The 22,199-nt window shown below is 41.8% G+C and overlaps 1 protein-coding gene across 2 annotated transcripts in view; it reads right to left on the bottom strand.

Annotated features, from left to right (window-relative positions):
• Positions 1-21,756, bottom strand: part of Nfx1 (nuclear transcription factor, X-box binding 1) — a 54,559-nt gene extending 32,803 nt beyond the window's left edge. Inside the window, exons 1-6 of one of the 2 annotated variants that reach the window (XM_042697822.1) lie at positions 21,606-21,756; positions 17,450-18,448; positions 13,080-13,238; positions 8,472-8,549; positions 5,742-5,847; positions 1,251-1,322 (exon numbers count right to left, since the gene is read on the bottom strand). In XM_042697822.1, coding sequence (XP_042553756.1) covers positions 1,251-1,322; positions 5,742-5,847; positions 8,472-8,549; positions 13,080-13,238; positions 17,450-18,448; positions 21,606-21,630 — 1,439 coding nt within the window. In that variant the 5' untranslated portion in view covers positions 21,631-21,756. The remainder of the gene's footprint in view (positions 1-1,250; positions 1,323-5,741; positions 5,848-8,471; positions 8,550-13,079; positions 13,239-17,449; positions 18,449-21,605) is intronic. The other variant, XM_042697813.1, reaches the window with a different exon arrangement.
• Positions 21,757-22,199: the final 443 nt, after the last annotated feature.

Below are 22,199 nucleotides of genomic sequence, written 5' to 3'. Positions count from 1 at the left end.
GAAACTATTTATAGAAAAGTATTAAGGTTGGGGATGTGGCTTAGTGGTAGAGCGCTTGCCTCATATGCATGAAGCCCTGGGTTCAATTCCTCAGTACTACATAAACAGAAAAAGCTGAAGTGGTGCTGTGGTTCAAGTAGTAGAATGCTAGCCTTGAGCAAAAGAAGCTCAGGGACAGTGCCTAAGCTCTGAGTTCAAGCCCCAGGACTGGCAAAAAAAAAACCCTCTAAAATAAAAAAAGTATTAAAGTTAGCTCTGTGTATCTAAGATTTTTTTTTTTGGGGTCAGTTGTGGGGCTTGAACTCTGGGTCTGAACGCTGTCCCTCAGCTCTTCAGCTCAAGGCTAGAGCTCTACCACTTAAGCCACAGCACCACTTCTGCCTTTTTCTGTTTATGTGGTGCTGAGGAATTGAACCCAAGGCCTCATGCATGCAAGGCAAGCACTCTACCACTAAGCCACCTTCCTAGACCCCTAAGATTTCTTAATACATAGATTCAACAAGAGCAGATCAACAATATATTTTTTTAATTTAATTTTTATTTTCTTTGCTGGTCTTGAGGCTTGAACTTTGGGACTGGGACCTGTCCCTGGGCTCCTTTTGCTCAAGGCTAGTACTCTCCCAGCTGAGCCACAGCACAACTTTCCACTTTTTTCTGTGATTAGTTGGAGATAAGAATCTCATGAACTTCCTGCCTAGGCTGGCTTTGAACCTCAATCCTCAGATCTCAGCCCCCTGAGTAGCTAGGATTCTAGGTGTGAGCCACCAGTGCCCAGCCTAATATTTTTTTTAATTGTGTATACTGAATGTATATAGACTTGTTATTTTTGTGGTCTGGGGCCTTGAATTCAAGGCCTAGGTACTATCTCTGAGCTTTTTTGCTCAGGGCTAGCACTCTATCACTTGAGCCACAGCTCCATTTTCAGCTTTTTGGTGGCTAACTGGAGATAGACTTTTCCTGCCTAAGTTAGTTTTGAACATGACCTTCAGACTTTAGCCTAGCCAGTAGCTAAAAAGTTATCTATACTGTATTAATATAGAATATATAAAGATGATTAAAGGCTAGATAATTTGTGAATTTTAACCCTCAGATGTCCTGGGAAAAAATTCCCCATGGATACCAAGGGATGGCTTTATTTATACCTACCATTTAAAAAATACCAAATTACTATTGTTTTTACTTTAAAAATTTACAAGTAAATCATGCATGTAGAAACTGAGGTTTTCTGGGAAGTGCAAATGTATCTTTACCTGGTCCGTCCACATTCACATGTCTTAGTCATAAAAGCAGGGCAAGGTGGGCATGGTCCAGGATGGCAGAGACTAAAAAAGAAAGGCTTCAATGTAAATCATACCCATGTACCCGAACCAAAACAAAGCTTCCTCAAGTGGATCCTATTGTAAACATGGCAGCAAACAAAATTACCATGAAATATTTCTGTATATTTCTAAACTTGATTAACCTAAATAAAGCAATTATTATTTTCTTCTTGGCAGAACCAGGGTTCGAATTCAGGGTTTTGCAATTGCTCAGCCGACCACTTGAGCCATGCCTCCAACCCAGCTTTTTGCTCCTTATTTTTTTGGTGATAGAACTCTTGGACTTTTCTGGCTAAGCTGGCTTCAAACCATGATCTTCTGGATGCTGGCCTCCTGAGTAGCTAGGAGGTGTGAGCCACTGGCACCGGGTTAGCAATTGTATTTTTATGCAGGACAGACAGACAGCATTATCATTTTGGAGTATTAAGCCAGAAAAACAAAGCCTAAGTCAAAACAGAATCAAGGGAATCACAAAACACTGTTTTTATATAGATCTAACATTCAACAATGACATTCTTCAAATATGGACTAGGTCTATCCAGGGAATATGCCTCTTGCCCTTCAGCTGTGGCACACTTGCCTAGTATATGGAAGTCCTGGGTCTAATCTCCAGCACTGCCAAGCAAAAAAAAAAAAAAAAAAGGAAAAGAAATATGCCAGGCAATGGTGGACCACATCCATAATCCTAGCACTTGGGAGGCTGAAGCAGAAGGATTGAGTTTATCCCATTCTGGGATATATACCAAGATCTTGTTTCAAACGAACAATGGAGAGAGGGAGGGAGACAGGGAAAGATAGAAAGAAGGGAGGGAGGGAAAAGAAGAAAGGAAAGAAGGAAAAAAAAATTTAGCTTGCCACTCAATTGATTGGCAGACTGGTATTGGGAATCCTATACAAGATCAGAATTTGAGCAAATCTACTTAGTTCAAGAGAACTATGTACATCAGCTAGTGAAGTAATATCCAAACAACAGAGTAACGACAGAGTAACAGTGATAGGTTGATATGAGGTGACACATTGGTAAGAAACAAAGAGATGGAAGAGGCAGGTGTCATGAGTAGACGAGCTCAGTAATATATTACATGTCAGAATTAGACATCTGAAGAGAATTTTTTTTTTTTTTTTGGGTCCGGTCATGGGGCCTGAACTCTGGGTCTGGGCGCCGTCCCTCAGCTCTTCAGCTCAAGGCCAGAGCCCTACCACTTGAGCCATACTGCCACTTCCAGCTTTTTTCTTTTTGCTTATGTGGTGCTGAGGAATCAAACCCAGGGCCTCATGCATGCAAGGCAAGCGCTCTACCACTGAGCCATCTTCCCAGCCCGAGAATTTTTTTATACTAGAAAACAGTAAAAAAATATATAAATAAAATTTGTATAATCAAATACATATAGCTCTTTTCTACCAGAAAAGAGCTTAACTTAAAGTGTGCATACTGCTTCAAAAGTATCACTATTTACATTTTGGGACCTTTTACAAGAACTCTTTTGGGAGACAAGCATTCTAAGTGATGGCAAAGTATAAACCTGTCAGAATTAAAAATCAGTATGAGGCACATCTAAGTAATGGCCTGGGTAATAGAATTTGAAGTTAAAAAAAAGCCAAACATATTTATAAAGTAGTCTGACTGGGTATTTGGCTTTATATGTAACTCCTAAACCAACAATAGTAACTCTTAAAGAAGGATTGAGGCTGGGTGCCAGGGGACCACCCCTGTAATCTAAGTCCTAGCTGCTCAGGAGACTGAGATCTGAGGATCTCCATTCAAACCCAGCTTGGGCAGGAAAGTCCATGAGACTATCTCCAATTAGCTACTCAAAAAAGCTGGATGTGGAGCTGTGGCTCAAGTAATAGAACACTAGCATTGAGCATAAAAGTTTAGGGGCAGTTCCCAGACCTTGAGTTCAAGCCCCAGGACTGCCACAAGAAAAAAGTTTGAGCAGTGGAAACAATCCAGGAAAGAGAGTTAGTCTTCTAAGGTAATCCCTCACAGACCACTGAAGACAAAAGCATGTTTCTTTAAAGATGACAATCATTTTCACTAATTGTATGTCATATGGTATGTTTCAATTCTTTCAGTTGGAACAATTTAAATAATTTTAAATGACAAACTGTGGGTCAGATTATATAGAGGTAATCTCAAAAATTTAAGACCTGAACTCAGTTCTAGGATTTTTTTTTTGTGCCAGTCCTGGGGTTTGAACTCAGGACCTGGGCACTGTCCCTAAGCTTCTTTTGCTTAATGCTAGCATTCTACCACTTGAGCCATGTGCCACTTCTATTTATGTGGTATTGAGCTTCATGTGGTACAGAGCTTCATGCATGCTAGGCAAGCATGAAGCCACTGAGCCACATTCCCAATCTCAATTCTAGGTTTTCTTAACTTCACTACAAATTGAAATCACCTAAAGAGCTTCTAAAACTACAGAGGTAGCTGGGGATTTAACAGTGGTAGACTATCACTTAGAATAGTATATGCAAGGTCCTGAGTGATCCACAGCAGCAGTACCACCATAACACACACACAGACACCTGGAGAAGTTCAGAAAACACCCATAGAGATTCTGATTTAATTGCTCTGAGATAGCGAATGGTGTATTTAAATTATTATAATACATAGCCAGGGGTAATGAACACTGCTCTAGAGAACTTCAGGACAAACTGGAACAAATGAAAATGGAGAAAGAAGTCAGTGTCCTTTCTGAGTCCTGATAAGTGTAAATGAGTATGTTTGAGGACATTAGTTCTCTTCTGGCACAGTACTGACTAGAATATTTCGATGTTCTCTGATTGTTAGAACCAGAGCCCATTTCTGCAAATACTTTGAAGAGAATATTTTCTTTTTACTAAATTTATTTAAAATGCCAGCTAGAGAAAGGAACAATCTTAGTAAATAAGTTCCGAAGGAAGAAGGTCCCAGGGAAGCAGTCAGCCTCTACCTGCCCAGCAGATTGTGGGCCACGCTGTTTAAGCCAAGTCTAAAACAGCTCTACCCCCCCAGCTGATTCCCAGGCACCATCACCTTCACTTGATCAATCACGAGGCCCTAGTCCAACATCTTCCCCAGCTCCATGTAGCAGAAATAGTGCAATAACCCTCTGTGCTTGTTTTACTCTTATATTTTTATTTATTTTTTGTCAATTGTAGGACTTGAATTCAGGGCCTGAGCACTGTCCCTAAGCTTTTTCACTCAGAGCTAGCACTCTATCACTTTGAGCCACAGCACCACTTTTGGTTTTCTGGTGGCTAATTGGAGATAAGAGTCTCACAGACTTTCCTGCCCAGGCTGGCTTTGAACCAAAATCCTCAGATCTTAGCCTCCTGAATAGTTAGGATTACAGGTGTGAGTCACCAGTACCTAGCTCTTAGATTCTGTTAATAAACATTACCATTTTTTTAACCACTTGAAAGACTCTGTACCAAGCCTCTATGTGCATTAATTTTTTTCCATTTTCACAGAATCATGTGAGTATTACTCATAGCAACATTATTTTACAGATGCAGAAACTCAGGCTTAGAGAAGTTAACTTGTCCAAGGTCATATAACTATTTTAAGTGACTCAGATCCAAGATTTAACTCTGTATACACAAGGTCAAAGCTTGCAGAAATTTTTTTCTTCTTCATTTGTAACTGATCAACTCTATGAGTTTCTCTCTGAGCCTGTTACTACTACTAATACTAGTACTACCACTTATTTAGATGCTAAGTGGATACATTCTAAAACTGGATACAGTCTAAAAAGACAAGACAGGAAGTGGTGCTCTGGCTCAGGAGGTAGAGCACTAGCCTTGAGCTGAAGAGCTGAGAGACAGCTTTCAGGCCCAGATCAACAAAAAATAAATAAATAAAATAAAATAAAAAGACAAGATACTAGACAAGACACAGACAAGATACTACACAAATGCCTTTTCTCCTGGCCATTCAATACTTCCTCTTGAATCTGGAAATCACTGAGGGATAAAATATCTGAGTCTTAGTTCTTTTTTAGAAGCACTGTAGAACTAAACGCACCACTCAAGTGGTAGAGTACCACCAGCCTTGAGCAAAAAAGCCAAGCCAGAAATGAGAGGTCCTGAATTCAATGCCTAATGTTGGTGCATGCACATACAAGCACTCACGCACACACACAAAGCCAGCAATTTAGTACAGTTAAAGAAACACTGGATTGAAAAAATCCAGCTCCATTATGTTCTATAATTGTGATACTGGGCAAGATGCTTTTCTGAGCATCTGTGAGGATCACTGAGCTGTGGTAAGGCTCAGGTTAACTTACATAGAGTGCTTGGTATAGAGTAATTGTTCAGTAAATAGTATCCTATTACTCTTTGCCCCAACCTGTTAGATGCTAACCAGGTATGTGTACTCAAAACAATCAGCAAAGCATGTGTACCAGGAATCCCCAGAGGTCTAGCATTCCAACTTACAGGTTACAGGAATGTGGGCAATCCTGGCCAGGCTGCTTCTTTCTACAAACCTCACCACAACTATGTGGAATTTCATTTCTGCTCCATTCAGGATTCTTTACCTTGCCTAAAACATATTAGATCAGAGAGTCAATGCTACAAATTGAAACTACGTCCTCATCTCTAAACAGTACTATATATGTAGACAGTATGAACCTTACGTGTAGTTTTTATTAGTGTAACGAATGCATTATTTCCAAATCCTAATTTTTTTAAATGGCTGAATATTACCAAAACTTCACCAAACACAATAAATATTAAATTCTAGATTACCTGAAAATAAAGACATTTTTACTTATGAAAATGCTGTTCTGTCTAATGAATACAACCTAAGATGATAAAACTATGATAAGTATTAGCTAAACCTTCAATAAATGGACCCCTGGACTGACAAAGTAATATATTTGAGAGAGATGAGAAAGAAGTAAGTGAAGAAGGCTGGGAGATATAGCTCAGTGGTAGAGAACTATGTCCTGGACTTGGTCTCTAGAACAGGAAGGAAGGAAGCAAAGAAGGAAGGAAGGATGGAAGAAAGGGAGGGAGGGAAGAAGGGAGAAAAGGAAGAAGAGAAAGAAAGGAAGGAAGAAGAAAGGGAGTAGGGGAAGTGGGAAGAAAAGAGAAAGAAAGGAAAAGAAGGAAGGAGGGAAAGTATTGAGAAAGGAGGAGAGGTATGCTCTAAGAGGAAAGTACATAAATTTCCTATATGGTAGCTATAAAGTAGGCAAAGGGCAATAATTTCATAGTCAATGTCACTGTATGAATCTTTACCGAGGCCTTCCTTAGATTTAGTACAGAGGTGGAAAGATAAAATTGTGGCACACTTCTTGTTCTTGAGGAATCAATTCACATATTCAAAAATGACAACTGTTGTAAGGAAACTCAGTTGCAAGAAACAGAGAAGCCACCACTTAAGAGGCTAAATTTTTGTGAGTCTATTGGAAAGCCAGAGGACTGCTGCTGGACTCTCGTCTCAGAGACCAGGAGCTAGCAGCTAGCACAAAGCTTATATAGGCAAAAATCACATAAGGTGTGAGGAATTAAACCTACAAGTGTTATACATAAGAAAACCAATGAAGACGCGTTAATCTAGTAAAGGCGTTAAATATAAGCAAAGCAAACCAGATGAGGACACTTAAACTTAATAGACATGTTAAATAAAAGCAAACCACCTAGGGAAACAATCAGGAGAAATCAAGGGCCAGTTATCTAGGGAAAGCATAACCCAGTCTCCTTACTTTCACCTTCATCTCAAATTCTTTTTTTGGTCAGTTGTGGGACCTGAACTCTGGGCCTGGGCACTGTCCCTGAGCTCTTCAGCTCAAGGCTAGTGCTTTACCACTTGAGTCACAGTGCCATTTCCGTCTTTTTCTGCTCATGTGGTGCTGAGGAATCGAACCCAGGGCCTCATGCATGCAAGGCAAGGAGTCTACCACTGAGCCACCTTCCCAGCCCCCATCTTAAATTCTTATGCCTTCTTAGAGTCTCTTATCTAACTTGCCAGTGAAGCCTTTAACAAGATTTTTAATTATATTATGGAACTTTATATTTAAAATATTTTAAGATAATTAAGTCATTTTCCAATGATTTCTGATTCAACTGTCGGGATATTTTTTTATTCAAGAATATTTATTCCTTCAACTAATACCAATTTAATTATCTTTTAGGCTTAGAGTTTGGCAATAAGACATATAAAACCAGCAGATTCCAAATAAAAGAGAGCCCAAAAGAGAAAAGGAGTAACAAAATGAAGGTTCCTTGGGAAGAGAGAATTTGGGGTCCAACTCTGAATGAGAAGTAGATGAGAATTTAAAGAAAAGGAGTGTGTAAGGGCTGTATCCTGGCATGCATGACATCCTCAGCTTGATCCCCAGTACCACCACACCCAAAAACAAAGCAACAGCAACAACAAATGACAGTTATGCTTACAAAAATGTTAAGAAATTATAAATCAGCCCTATGCATAGCCAGGGAAGGGTTTCTGGTAACTGTGAATGATTTCAGGGAGGCAATGAGGACAGAAGCAAAATTGCAATGGTTTCAGTAGGAAGACAAATAAGAAACAAAATCTGAAAAATATCAACTAGATGGTAAAGGTTAGTTATTAAAAGTCAGGAAGGAAACAAAAAACACATAAACAGGCTAGCAGTATCCAATAAGCATCTGCATTAAAGAAAGCTTTTCCTAATACATAGGAACCAAGGGATTAAAAAACAAGAAGAAATAACCCATAGAGGGAGGATGCAAGAGTAGAAAAATAAAGAAAATGCTGGTTTATAGAAAAATCTCTCTTTAAAGACAAACTATTTCTTCAATTGAAATCAATCCTACCATCACTCATGTTGACTATACACAAAATACCAACTCTGCTAGAGTTGGGGCTGAAGCGCCCACATTAATTAATACCTGCCTCTGTCTCCTTGTCAGCTCTGTTATCAAGCTAAGATCAAGGAGGCCAGCTCCACAATTCAGAAGCAACATGAGTCTGGTTGGCATAATAAGAAAGTCCATCTTCCTAACAGCCTGCCAAAAACATCAAGGACGTAACTAGCTGGGCCATAGACCACAAGCATATGCTCTTACAGACTCATATCTTTCAAGTAAAACAAGACCAGAAGACTACCTCTCCTTGAATGAGAACTAAGGTACAATGTATAAAGTGAATGATGCCCCAGTGTATGCAAATAAGCTTACCACAGAAACAAGTGTAGATATTAGGGACATGTGCAGAAACATTCTGACAGGCAGGGCACCGCCAACCGCTCTGGCCATCTGTCATAAGAAACAAGAGTACATTAAGTAAATTTTCTTTCAGAAGCACAAGGATGGCTAGGAGTGTAGCTCAGTATTAAGAGTGAATGCATAGCCTATATAAGTCTCAAGGTCAATCTCCAGCACCCTTGTTACAAAAAGCACAAGTAAATTTTAAAAATTTAAATCTATAGCTGGATACTGGTGAGATTCATACATGTAATTCTAGAATCTCAGTTCAAAACCAGCCCAGGCAGGAAAGTCTATGAGCTCTTATCTCTAACACCAAAAAGCTGAATGTGAAGCTGTGGCTCAAGTGGTAAAGCTTTGAGCACAAAAACCAGTGTGAGTTCAAGCCCCTGGACCAGCAAGAAAAAAAAAAAAAAAACAAAAGAAATTACTACCTTTGTTTCAATAGTGTAGCTTTTTATATATTTTATTTAATTAATTAATTAATTTATTTATTTATTTATTTTGGTCCGGTCATGGGGCCTGAACTCTGGGCCTGGGCGCTGTCCCTCAGCTCTTCAGCTCAAGGCTAGCACTGTACCACTTGAGCCACAGCGACACTTCCGGTGTTTTTCTTTTTTGCTTATGTGCTGCTGAGGAATCGAACCCAGGGCCTCATGCATGCAAGGCAAGAGCTCTACCACTGAGCCACCTTCCCAGCCCTATTTATTTATTTTCATGTGTGTGCTGGTCCTGAGAACTCAGACCAGAGCACTATCCTTGAGACTTTGTGTTCAAAGCTAGTGTTATACCACTTGAGCCACAGCTCCACTTCAGCTTTTTGGTGATTTATTAGAAATAAGAGTTGAATGAGGGGCTGGGAAGGTGGCTCAGTGGTAGAGCGCTTGCCTTGCATGCATGAGGCCCTGGATTTGATTCCTCAGCACCACATAAGCAAAAAGAAAAAAGCCAGAAGTGGCGCTGTGGTTCAAGTGGTAGAGCACTAGCCTTGAGCTGAAGAGCTAAGGAACAGCACCCAGGCCCAGAGTTCAGGCTCCATGAGTGGACTCCCCCCCCCCCCCCCCCAAAAAAAAGAGTTGCATGAACTCTCCTGCCCAAGCCGGCTTTGAACCATCCTTAGATCTCAACCTCCTGCATGGCTAGGATTACAGGTATGAGCCATGCAACCAAAGGTAGTAATTTCAAAGTTGAATGTATCAGACATTTAAGAAAAAATCCACAGGGGCTGGGAAGGTGGCTCAGTGGTAGAGTGCTTGCCTTGCATGCCTGAGGCCCTGGGTTCGATTCCTCAGCACCACATACACAAAAAGAAAAAATCTGGAAGTGGCGCTGTGGCTCAAGGGGTAGAGTGCTAGCCTTGAGCTGAAGAGCTGAGGGACAGCGCCCAGGCCCAGAGTTCAGGCCCCACGACCGGACCCAAAAAAAAAAAAAAAAAGAAAAAATCCACAGTAATGAATGCTTTGCTTAAGTACAGGATTTCAGCTTTTAAGGACTTTTAGATACAGTGAATAAGCTATCTACATTGCTCAAGTATTTCTTTTTTTTTCCCCTGGTCATGCTCAACTATTTCTTTTCTTTTCTTTTTTTTTTTTTGGTCTGTTCTGGGGCTTGAACTCTGGTCTTGTGTGCTGTCCTTGTGCTCTTCAGCTCAAGGTGAGTGCTCTACCGCTTGAGCCACAGCGCCACTTCCAGTTTTCTGGTGGTTTATTGGAGATAGGAGTCTCACAGAGGGGCTGGGAAGGTGGCTCAGTGGTAGAGCGCTTGCCTTGCATGCCTGAGGCCCTGGGTTCGATTCTTCAACACCACATAAGCAAAAAGAAAAAAGCCGGAAGTGGCGCTGTGGCTCAAGTGGTAGAGCGCTAGCCTTGAGCTGAAGAGCTGAAGGACAGTGCCCAGGCCCAGAGTTCAGGCCCCACAACCGGACCCAAAAAAAAAAAAAAGATGTCTCACAGATTTTCTTGCCCAGGCTGGCTTTGAACTGTGATCCTCAAATCTCAGCCTCCTGAGTAGCTAGGATTTTACAGGCGTGAGCCACAAGCACCCAGCCATGCCCAACTATTTCTAATGTTAACATTATTTGAATCTTGGTTTGAAAAAAAGGGTGAGCTGAGCATTGGTGGCTCATGCCTGTACTAGCTACTCAGGAGGCTAAGATTTGAGAATTATGGTTCAAAACCAGCCCAAGTAGACAAATCTTCAGGCTCATCTCCAGAAGTGGTAGCGTGGCTCAGGTGATAGAACACCACCCTGAGTTCAAGCCCCAGTACCAGCATGAAAAAGAAAGGAAGTGGCACTGTGGCTCAAAGTAGTAGAGTGCTAGCTTTGAGCAAAAAGAGCTCAGCAGCAACCAGACAGCAACCAGGCCCTGAGTTCAACTTTTAGATGTTTTGAATTATAAAAAAGCATAAATAATACGTTGATAAGTATATTTACTTGTCCATAAACAATATTACACTTAAAAAAAATTTTTTTTGTTTTTGGGGCTGGGAATGTGGCTTAGTGGTAAGAGTGCTTGCCTAGCATGCATTAAGCCCTGGGTTCCATTCCTCAGTACCACACACACAGAAAAAGCTGGAAGTGGCACTGTGGCTCAAGTGGTAGAGTGCTAGCCTTGAGCAAAAGTAGCTCAGGGACAATGCCCAAGCCCTGAATTCAAGCCCTAGGACTGGCAAAAAAAAAAAAAAATTAGGGGCTGGGAAGGTGGCTCAGTGGTAGAGCGCTTGCCTTGCATGCCTGAGGCCCTGGGTTCGATTCCTCAGCACCACATAAGCAAAAAGATAAAAGGCGGAAGTGGCGCTGTGGCTCAAGTGGTAGAGCGCTAGACTTGAGCTGAAGAGCTGAGGGACAGTGCCCAGGCCCAGAGTTCAGGCCCCACGACTGGACCCAAAAAAAAAAAATTAATTTTTTTATTGTTATTATAAAGGTGATGTACTTAAAGTTACATAAGTCAGGTAAAGAGTACATTTCTTGGCTGGGAATGTGGCTTAGTGGTAGAGTGCTTGCCTCGTATGCATGAAGCCCTGGGTTCCATTCCTCAATAGTACATAACCAGAAAAAGCTGGAAGTGGGCTGTGGCTCAAGTGGTAGAGCACTAGCCTTGAGCACAGAGAGGCTCAGGCCCTGAGTTCAAGCCCCAGAACTGATAAAACAAAAACAAGGGGCTAGGAAGATGGCTCAGTGGTAGAGCACTTGCCTTGCATGCATGAGGCCCTGGGTTCGATTCCTCAGCACCACATAAGCAGAAAAAAGAAAAACAAAAACAAAAACAAAAAATAAAACCCAAAAACAAAACAACAACATTTCTTTTTGGACAATGTCTTCCCTTCCCTTGCTCTCTCCCAGTTTTTCCCTCCCAACCTCACCCACATGTTGTAAAGTTTATTTCAACATAGTGTGCAGTGAGTACCATTGCTGTATTTGTTCATCCTTCGTTCCTCCATTTCTGGGGCTCCCCTTATACTCCCAAAGACACATAAACGAACAAACAAAACAAAAAGGAAAGAAAACTGAGAGCCAGTGGCTCATACCTGTAATCCTACTCAGGCTGAGATCTGAGGATTGCAGTTCAAAGCCAGCCTACGCAGGAAAGTCTGTGAGAGTCTTTTGTTGTTGTTGTTGTTAGTTGTGGAGCCTGAACTCAGTGCCTGGGTACTGTCTCTGAGCCTCTTGCATTCAAGGCCTAGTGCTCTACTACTTGCACCACAAGGCCACTTCTGGTTTTTGTGGTTAATTGGAGATAGAAGTCTCAGGGGACTTTTCTGCCTGAGCAGGCTTCAAAAGGAGTTAATTTCAATATACTATTTTGTATGATCAGAGGCACATTTGCTCAAAACTAGTGCATTACCATTTGAGCCACAGCTCTACTTCCAGCTTTTTGACATAAGAATCTCAAGGACTTTCCTGCCAGAGCTGGCTTCAAACCTTAATCCTCAGATCTCAGTCTCCCAAGTATCTAGGATTATAGCATATACCACCAGCACGTGGCTAATACTACTACACTTTAAGACAAGCCTATAATATACTATGCAGATTAGTGAAAGGCCAAAACAAGTTTAACATCCTGAGGGTAAGTGAAACAATGGATTTGCAATTTCTAAAGCAAATTATATAATCAGTACTTTCTATAGTTATACTTGGGTGAAAGTCTCCATTTTCACTAACAGTGACTGATTTTACCATACTCTACTCTTTTTTTTTGGTCAGTCATGGGGCTTGAACTCAGGGACTGGGTGTTGTACCTGAGCTCTTTCGCTCAAGGCTGACATTTTATCACTTGGAGCCACAGCTTCACTTCCAGTTTTTGAGTGGTTAATTGGAGATAAGTCTCACGGGGACTTTTCTATCCAGGCTGGCATTGAAACCCAATCCTCAGATCTTAACCTCCTGATTAGCTAGGTTCATAGGTGTGAGCCATCGGTGTCCAGCTTACCATAGTTTAGCTGCACCTGAAACATGTGATCATAGCAACATACTCTACTTGCAGATAAAGTACTTAAAAAGTAATTACATAGTATCTACAAAGACATATTTATAACCTGAATGTACCAAAAGGCTGAGATTAAAACTGCTGATATAACTGACCTGCTTGAGACGCTGGAGACCTGGCCCATTTCTTTATGCAGTTCAAATGAAACACATGATAACAGCTCTGACAACTCCACACTGGGGCTGTGACTCGAACCAATTCACAGCATACCATGCACTCATATTTTTCTGCAGTTAGCTGTTCAACTAGAGAACCTATTTTAAAAAACAAAACAAGAAATGGGGTTGAAAGATGGGGAGGAGGAGGATCTACTGCTGTACAGCTAATAAATTATAACGGATTAACAGGTAGAAAAAAAAAAAGAAGAAAAGAAAGGGTTATCTAGGATGGATATTCAGATCTTGAGGCAAAGATGGGACAGGAATATGCTGAAGTAGAAGATATATAAAGGAGATATTTACATTCCTAAGAAGCTGCCCAGGAAGACAGCAGAGTAGTCAAATGCTACTTATAGCATTTATAGCAGAGCTTGAACACACTCTGGACACTGCGGTGGGATTTTGCCTTGCAATCTCTGAAGCAACTAAAACCATAGTTAGGGTTCATTAAACTACAGTGGTCAGCTGTAAGCCTGTAAATTTAACAACACTTTCAACAGTTGTTCTAAAAACTGGTAATTCATTCAATGAAGATATGTTTGGCACCTACCACAAGCCTCGTAGTGGGGTTACAGATTGAAGGAGAGACAAGTCTGATGGAAGAAACTCACCATTTAGTGAGAGACTGGTATACAACATCATAAGATCCTCTCAGATTAAGTTAGGTGCATGGCACATGCCTATAGTCCCAGCTACTCAGGAAGCTGAGGCAGAGGATCACTTGAGCTTATGAGCCTAAGACCAACATGGGCAACATGGCAACACACAGTGCAGAGAAGGAAGGAAAAAAAAAAAACAAACTCCCAGACTCTCTCCTGAAGAAATAGCTATCTTTATTCACTTCCAAGTCTGGGGGCTTGAACTCAAGGTCTAGGGACTGTCCTTAAGCCTCTTTGTGCTCAAGGCTAGCATTCTACCACTTGAGCCACAGTACTGTTTCTGGCTTTTTCAAAGTCCTGTATTGGAGATAAGAGTCTCATAGATTTTTCTGCTTGGGCTAGCTTCAAACTCTGATCCTCAGATCTCAGCCTCCTGGGTAGCTAGGATTATAGGCATGAGCCACTGGTGCCTGGAGCACATACTATTTTATAGGTGAAGAAACTGAGACCCAGAATACATAGATCACTTGTCCAAAGGTCATATGACTGGAAACTTCGAAAAGAAAAAATTCAAATTCATCTAAATGAAAAACTCACATTTAATCATTCCATAATATTGTTTCTCCTAAGTTACTGTTACTTTCTGGTTGTTCAATTTAATGTAAAAATTAAGGAAACTCCTGTCTTTTAAATTTCACATGTAGTTTGCTTCTACTGAAGGAAACTCATTTTGCCCATAAAGCTGACCCTGTAATCTCAGCTACCTGGGAGATGAAGGGGAGAGAACTGTAAGTTCAAGGCCAGCCTCAACAAAGTTGGTAAAATTCTATTTCAACACCAAGATTAAAGCAAAGAACTGGGGTCTTGACACAGTTGGAAGGTAAGCTTGGGGTCCCCCAGATTCAATCCTCAGTAACAAAACAGGAAGGAAAAACGACAGGAAGGAGGAAGGGAAGGAGTGAGGAAAGAAGTAGGGAGATATGGGAAGAGAAATACAGAAAATCTTGAGACTATAACTACAAAGTCTGTGACCAGAAGGGCAGGGACGTGTGAGGGCAGGGCTCAAGATAGTGTTTCTAGTATCTAGCAACAAATATTTGGTAAATGAAGGTATAAAGGATCAAATTAGTGTTTCTTTAATTTGTCCTGAAAGTTAAAGGTTTCGCCAAAGTTTTTGGAATAGCTTTCCCTACCTAGGTAGAGAATACATGAAATAAGGACCATTTTGTGTGGCTGGCTTAAAGGGAAACCTAAATCTGGATGCCTATAATCCCAGCACTTGGGAGGTTGAGGCAGGAAGATTATGAGTTGAAGGCCAGCCTAGACTATATAGCCAGACTCTGCCTCCAAAATAAATAAATAAATACATAAATAAATAAAATATACAATAAGAACTCCAGAGGTAGGTGCAGATGGCTCATGTCATCCCTAACCACTCAGGAGGCTAAGATTTGAGGATCATAGTCTGAAGCCAGTTCAGACAGGAAACTCTGTAACAGACTCATCTCCAATTAACCATCCAGAAGCTGGAAGTAAAGCTGTAGCTCAAGTGGTAGAATGCTAGCCGAAAGAAAGAAAAGAAAAGCAAGTAAGCAAGCAAGCAAGCCAGCCAGCCCCACAACCAACAACAAAAAAGCTCAGTAACTTATTGGTTAGGCTATAGCCTGTACGAAACAAAAGGAATCAAAATGATAACAGTTAATGAGGAAGAGCTGGCAGAATTAAGTTATTTTGCCTTTTTCCTTAATATTTTAAAATAAGGTACCACTATGTAGTATTTTTATTGGAGATAAGAGTCTCACAGACTTTTCTGCTCAGGCTGGCCTTGATCTCACAATCTTCCTGCCTCAGCCTTGTAAGTGCTAGGAGTACAAGTGTACACCAACTAGTTATTTAGCCTTGATGAAATTACAAACTCAGGGAAAAAATGAGGGATGAGACTGATTTGAAGCGAGGAGGAAGAAAGCTGTAAGGATTTAGTTGCTTAGGGTTGAAGGTTTAGCTCAGTTGACAGAGTGCTAGCTAATGAATCAAAGTGTCAGAAACTGAGTCCTGGTTTTGGACATTAAAAAAAAAAGGACTTAATTGTTATGCTGCTCTTTATAAGAAAGTTTTCAGTTCAATGTAAGGATGAACTGCCTTAACAATCAGAACCACACAACAACTACCATGTATTCTGAAAAGTACAATTCTCAAACTTAAGTGGCTTATAGACCAGGGGAGGTTTACAGACTAATGGACTCATAAACGATGGTTTCCAGTGTTAAGCTCTGAATGGAAAAGTGTGTGTGTGACTGGCTAGAAGAGATGAATGTGACCTATAGGGGTGAGAATAGGTTCTTGAATATCACTGAACTAGCTTGTGAAATATTAGTAAAAAATGACCAATGTAGGCATGGTGACACATGCTTATAATACCAGATATTTGGGAGGAGACAGGAACAACTGAGGTTCAAATTAAACCAGACAAAGTTAGAAAGACCTCATCTCAACAAAAACAAGAGGAATATAGTTCAAACCTACAATCCTACCTACAGTTGAGAAATAGATAGGGCTACCCCTGTGTGTAGTCTGTGTGTGTTCTGAGGCCAAGCCTGGGCAGACTGTGAAACTCTATTTGAAAAATACCTAAGAAAAGCAGAAAGGACTAGGGTAGGAGATATGGCTCAAGTAAGAGAGTACTTGCCTAGCAAGTATGAAACCCTGAGTTCATATATCAGGACACAGACACACACAGACACACAGACACACACACAAACTAAAGAAAGAAAACACAATGGAAAAGGAATTCATCAGTAAAGTGAGATGCATGGTAGGAAATCTAGACAAACGGAGCTGCATCCACCTGCATAGAAAGACAAAACAGTACAGATTCCAGGGAATAAGAGAGGTGACAGAAAAAGAACTGGTGAGGAAATTAGAAGACAGAATGTCCATATGCTAAGAAGCTCGAAAGGAAGCAGAGCAAGGACAGAATTTTCAAGATGTGTTAGAGATGAGCTGAGAGATTAAGAGACAGTGAAACTGAATTGTTGCACCTGAGCAGACAGATGAGGTGAGGCAGATTGGATCCAGTAGAGACAGGGATGTTATTACCCCCATTCTGCTTTCATAACTCAAAAATGTATCTACAGCACCTGTATCTACATTTTAAAAAATTCTCCCTATTTGGGAAAAAATCCTATTCATATTTGCTTTTGATTCATATAAAACCAATTAATGATTGTTTCCTGGGGAGAAAGGAAATGGACAGTAGCAGGACCTAGACAGATGGTGGTTTAAAATAGAAATAGGGGCTGGGGGTTTAGCCCAGCGGAAGGGCACCCGCCTGGCGCGCCCAAGGCCTTGGGTCCGGCTCTCAGCCCTGGTTTAAAAAAAAATAAAAATAAAAAAAAATAAAATAGAAATAAACTTTGTATTTCCTAGTTTTTTTTTTCAATTATAGGAGCATATGATTTAACTAATATTAAAAGTTTATTTTTTTGTTGGTCATGGGGCCTTAACTCTGGGCCTGGCCACTGTCCCTAAGCTCTTCAGCTCAAGGCTAGGGCTCTACCACTTGAGCCACAGCGCCATTTCCGGCTTTTTCTGCTTAAGTGGTGCTGAGGAATCGAACCCAGGGACTCATGCATGCAAGGCTAGCATTCTACCACTGAGCTACCTTCCCAGCCCCTAAAAGTTTATTTTTAAACACCTAGACACATTTACCTGTATGTGTTTCCACATTCTTGAGCACAAGGTTCTGTTTGCCCCGAGGAAAAGAAGATACCACTTTAGGATCTTGCCTCTTTATAACGTTTTTTTCTTGGTCAACCCTTCTGGAAGACTTATTGATGACTGCCAAATTTCCACTGTCACAGGCAGACTGTGTTGGTCTTTCATTAATATTATCCTTTGGAATGGGAGTCATATGTTTGGATCCTGCATTTGTATGTCGTTGACCTTCGTGTTTTGGTAGATTCCTTCCTGGTCTTGGCCTGGCCCCTTCTACTTCCCAAGGAGGCCTCTTCTGGGGGTATCTTCTCTGCTCATTTCGTTTAGCTCCATACCCATCCAATACCCCCTTTCTACTGGATATATCTGAAGAGTCAGAATGGGAAAGCCCCACAGGTCTCGTATTGTCAGGTCCAGCATCCTCAGGTTTTGGAGTCACTCTATGACCCCACTCACATTTGAGTTTCCCCTTGACTTTTGGTCCTCTACCATAGCTGTACACAAATTGTGCTGCTTTTTTGGGTTTTGCTCCCCTGGGATCTGCACTAACAACTTCCTTCTCATTCTCAGAAGGGCTGTGCTCTCTGGGGTTTGTCCCACTTTCAGATCTGGCCACACTTTCTAACCTAGCTGTATCTGAGGTCTGATCGGCAAGCGCCTGTGCTTTCTTGACTTTGATATGGTGCTTTTCATTCCTCAACTTTTGCCAAGGTTGATTCTGAAGACCATGATTCTTGAGTGATTTATTTAAAGAAGAATGGAAAAAAGCCTGCTGACTCTTAGGTTTACTTCCAGAAGGATAATTGTGCTGATGAACAGCAGAGATGTCATCATAAGGGACTTGCCTGGAGAGATGACAGGGAGGTGATGAACTATGATTTCTTCTGCCAATCCTACTAGCGTCTAGTCGTCTTTGAGTCCCACAATTTAGACCAGAATTTTTTCTCTCCTGAGGAATGAACTCAGCAGCATCTGTATTGAATTTAAAAGTACCTAGGACATAAGAAATTAACTTTCAGAAATGCATAAGACAAAGATATGTCTAAAATTATTTTTCTAAAGACACTGTATAAAGCAGGCTGTTAGTAAAAACTGTTTCTTGTGAATGTGATGGGTTCAAGGCACTTGGGAGAGGATAATTTCACATTGAACAGTCACATCAGTACATCAGTATATGCCACACATTACTATAAGTATTTTGCTTTTTTTGTCAGTCCTGAGGCTTTATCTCAGGGCTTGCGCCCTGTCCTGGAGCTTCTTTTACTTAAGGCTAACACTCTACCACCTGAGCCACAATGCCACTTCTTACTTTTTCTGTTTATGTGGTAATGAGGAGTGGAACCCAGGGCTTCATGCATGCTAGGCAAGCACTCTACCACTAAGCCACATTCCCAGCTCAAGTACTTTTTGTTTTAACTCATTTAGTCTTTACATTAATAAGAAATGGCGCACCGAGAGTAAGTTGCTTAAGGCCATGGAGGTTATTACAAGACAGACTCAGAATCCTTAGAATATATGGCTTTTACACTCACTACACTGATAGAGGCAAGGCAATGGATACCATAGAAACATAATGACAAACTGAACGAGATCATAAAGGTCAGAGTAATCTCTCACTTAATTCAGGAATTGTCCTGAACACTTTCACATAGGCAGGCTGGGCACTAGTGGCTCAAGCCTGTAATCTTAGCTACTCAGAGGTTGAGCTCTAAGGATCATAGTTAGAAGGCACGCAAGGAAGTAAAGCTTGTTGAGACTCTTATCTCCAATTAACCAAAAAGCTAGAAGTGGATCTGGGGCTCAATGGCAAAATGCTAACACTGAGGTAAAAAAATTCAGGGACAGTGTACAGAATCCAAGTTCAAGCCCAGGACTGGTACCAAAAAAAAAGGATTAGACAAATTCAGCAAGTGGCCAAGGTGTCCTGGAAACATGAGATAATTTAAATGAGAATGGGTAAATGGTACAGTTCTCTCCTTCAAGAAGCAAGGCAGCATCGATGAAAGTAAACACTATACAACTTGGGGGTGCAGATAAGAGGGAGGGACTGGGAGAGAATGAGGGAACAAAAGACATTGTAGGAAAGGAAATACACTCATGACCTGACTCATGTAATTGTAATCCCTCTGTACATAATCTCTATAATAACAAGTAAATTAATTAAATAAAAAAGGAAGCAAGGCTGGAGAGAGGGACAAACATATGGTCAGTATATTTGTCCAGATTAGTCTGGGAGATATGCAAAAAAGTGTTCCATGTTTAACAGTAATGAACTGATCCAGATAGGGATGCACTTAATCACAGTTTATATTTCACTTAAATAGAGACAGCTCTCAAAGCCCTCAGAAAGGTCCACTTTAAAAGACAGGAGGGACACACAAATCAGAAAACAAGGCAGATTAGACATCCTTTTGTTATTTTAAAAGGAAGTTACTCAGTAAATAGGACTTCTCCTCACCAAAGCATAGCTATTAATATAAGTGGGTCCAGAGATCCAAGATAACAGGCAGGTGACTCACAGGTGAACAAAGTAGAATAAAAGAGGTCCAACTGGTAGTTTGTAAAGTCCAGAGAAAAGATGGCATTGGAGAGTCGGCCAAAGAAAAGAGACTGTTGTTTGTTGAAGGATCTTAAATGGAAGGCTTGAGATGATACTAAGTTAACAACATGGAATAGGAACTAAAGCATAGTGGTGCATACTAATTGGGATCAGTAGAATTGAAATTTGAAGCCAGTGGGAGCAAAAAGTGAGACCTACTTGTCTCAATGAATGAGCTAGGCATTCCGGTATGTGCCTGTCATTTCAGCTGCCAAGGGAGAGGCAAGAGGACTGTGATATGAGGCTAGCCTCAAGCAAAAGCTAGCCCTTATAGAAAAATAAAAGAAAAAGGCAGGGAACATGGCTCAAGTGGTCAAGCACTTGCCTAGCAAATGAAGGTCCAGTTCAAAATTCTATTTAGGAAAAAAAAAAAAAAGCATCAGAAGTGTGAGGATAGGAAATGAGTTTAATGGGTCTGGGGAAGGACTAGATGGAGAAAATAACAAAACATCAACCTAAAAAGTTTTCTCACACCCAAGATGACTTAATATTTATGTCAGGACTTACGGTACATCAGTAATGTATGTTTTCCAACTTGTAAAACTTGAGATTTGCAGTAATAAATACAATTTACTTGCCAACCAGTACAAAACTACATAGTCTTACTGGAGTCCTAATAGTCAGCATCAAACCAACAACTTAAACAGTGTTTTCATGCTGTTAAGTGCTGTGCTTGCAGATTTTTAGAAAGTGTGAGAAATAAAAATCAAATCAATGAGGTGGGTTGTGATAAATATCCTTTTAAAGGGAAAAATAAAAACTATTGCTGGTACTAAAGCCAGTACTTCTTAAAACATGTGGCTTATTTCTATACTTAGGTACTGTTGCACCAAGACAGTAATGCAAAATGTTTCTTTTTTTGGTCGCCATCCACCAGGTTTGGAAAACAGGGATCTCTTCCCATCCACCCTGAAGGCAAACTGAAATGGATGTTATGTAAGTTAAATGAGGCTCTCTACACACAAGAGGCAATTCCAAAAGAGGAAGAGTTAAAAAGTACGGAACAGGTAAAAAAGTACAGGGCCGAAGCCTTCACAGGAATAAAGTTCTTTGCTCTCGACTGACAGATGAGGAAAGCGAGAGTGACCACGAAGTCGGTGGCAGGCTGCGATTCCTGCCACCAGCGTTCTGCTCCCGCGCGCGCACGCCACCGCACACCCCAAGCACAGGGCACCAACTCAGCGGAGTCGCGAGGCCGCGATGGTCCCGGCGACCCGCCCGACGCCCGCCCGTCGGAGGCCGGGGCAAGGCGGTCCTCGGAGGGCCGGATGACCCCTGTGGAGGGAGGCCAGGACACCCACATCGCCTCGCTGGGCGCGGAGACGAGCCCTCTTTCCCGAGAAACCCAGCTGCTTGGGCTTCACCACCCAGGAGAAGATGGTGGAGGACCTCGGTGCGCGCCAGGCGCGTGGCTTGGCCCCTCAGAGCCACGATCCTCAGCTCCGGCATGCGCCGCTCTCGCGATATCTAATGGCCGAAGCCATATCTTCATCCCTGATCATCCTGCCGCTCCCTGAGAGGGGACCAGCCCCGTGAGGGCCAGGACAGTACCTGAGACTGGAGGCGCCTCCGCCATCCCGTGCCGGAGCACCTAAAACCAGCTCTGCAGCCAAGCGAGCACTGTCACCCGGTCACGTGTCCCGGACTTCCGGCACCGAAAAAAAAAGTCGCATCTGCGCGCGGGGCAGCCAGCCACGGAGGTTGCGCGGCCCGAATCCACTGTGCGGCGCCTTGCTGACGTCATGGACACGCGCCAAGCGCCGGACGGAAGACCACCAGTGGTGGAAGTGGCAGGAAGTTGCAAGGAACTCCTGGCGTTAGGGGAGGAGTTGTGTGAACTGTTCTTGTTGTTGTTTGTCGGGTGTACGCGCTGGCCCTGAGTCTCTTTATGCTCAAGGCCAGCGCTCTACCAGTTGAGCCACAGCACCACTTCCGGGTTTTGAGTGGTTAATTGGAGATGAGTGTCTCCTGGTGACTGTAATGCCTGAGCTGGCTTTGAACCACTATCCTCACATCTCAGCCTCCTGAATGGCTAGGGTTACAGGCACGGGCACCCTGCTGTTTTTTTCCCTCTTCTGTTTTTGTTTTTTGTTTTGTTTTGGAGTTGTGTTGTGCTATTATGTCCTTTTGGTAGGACATAACCAT

The sequence above is a fragment of the Dipodomys spectabilis genome, unplaced genomic scaffold (genome assembly GCF_019054845.1).
Source record: "Dipodomys spectabilis isolate Male_0828 unplaced genomic scaffold, ASM1905484v1 ptg000006l, whole genome shotgun sequence".
NCBI classification, from domain to species: Eukaryota; Metazoa; Chordata; class Mammalia; order Rodentia; family Heteromyidae; genus Dipodomys; species Dipodomys spectabilis.
Note: the sequence above shows the minus strand (reverse complement) of the source record. Positions and strands in the feature narration are given on the sequence as shown.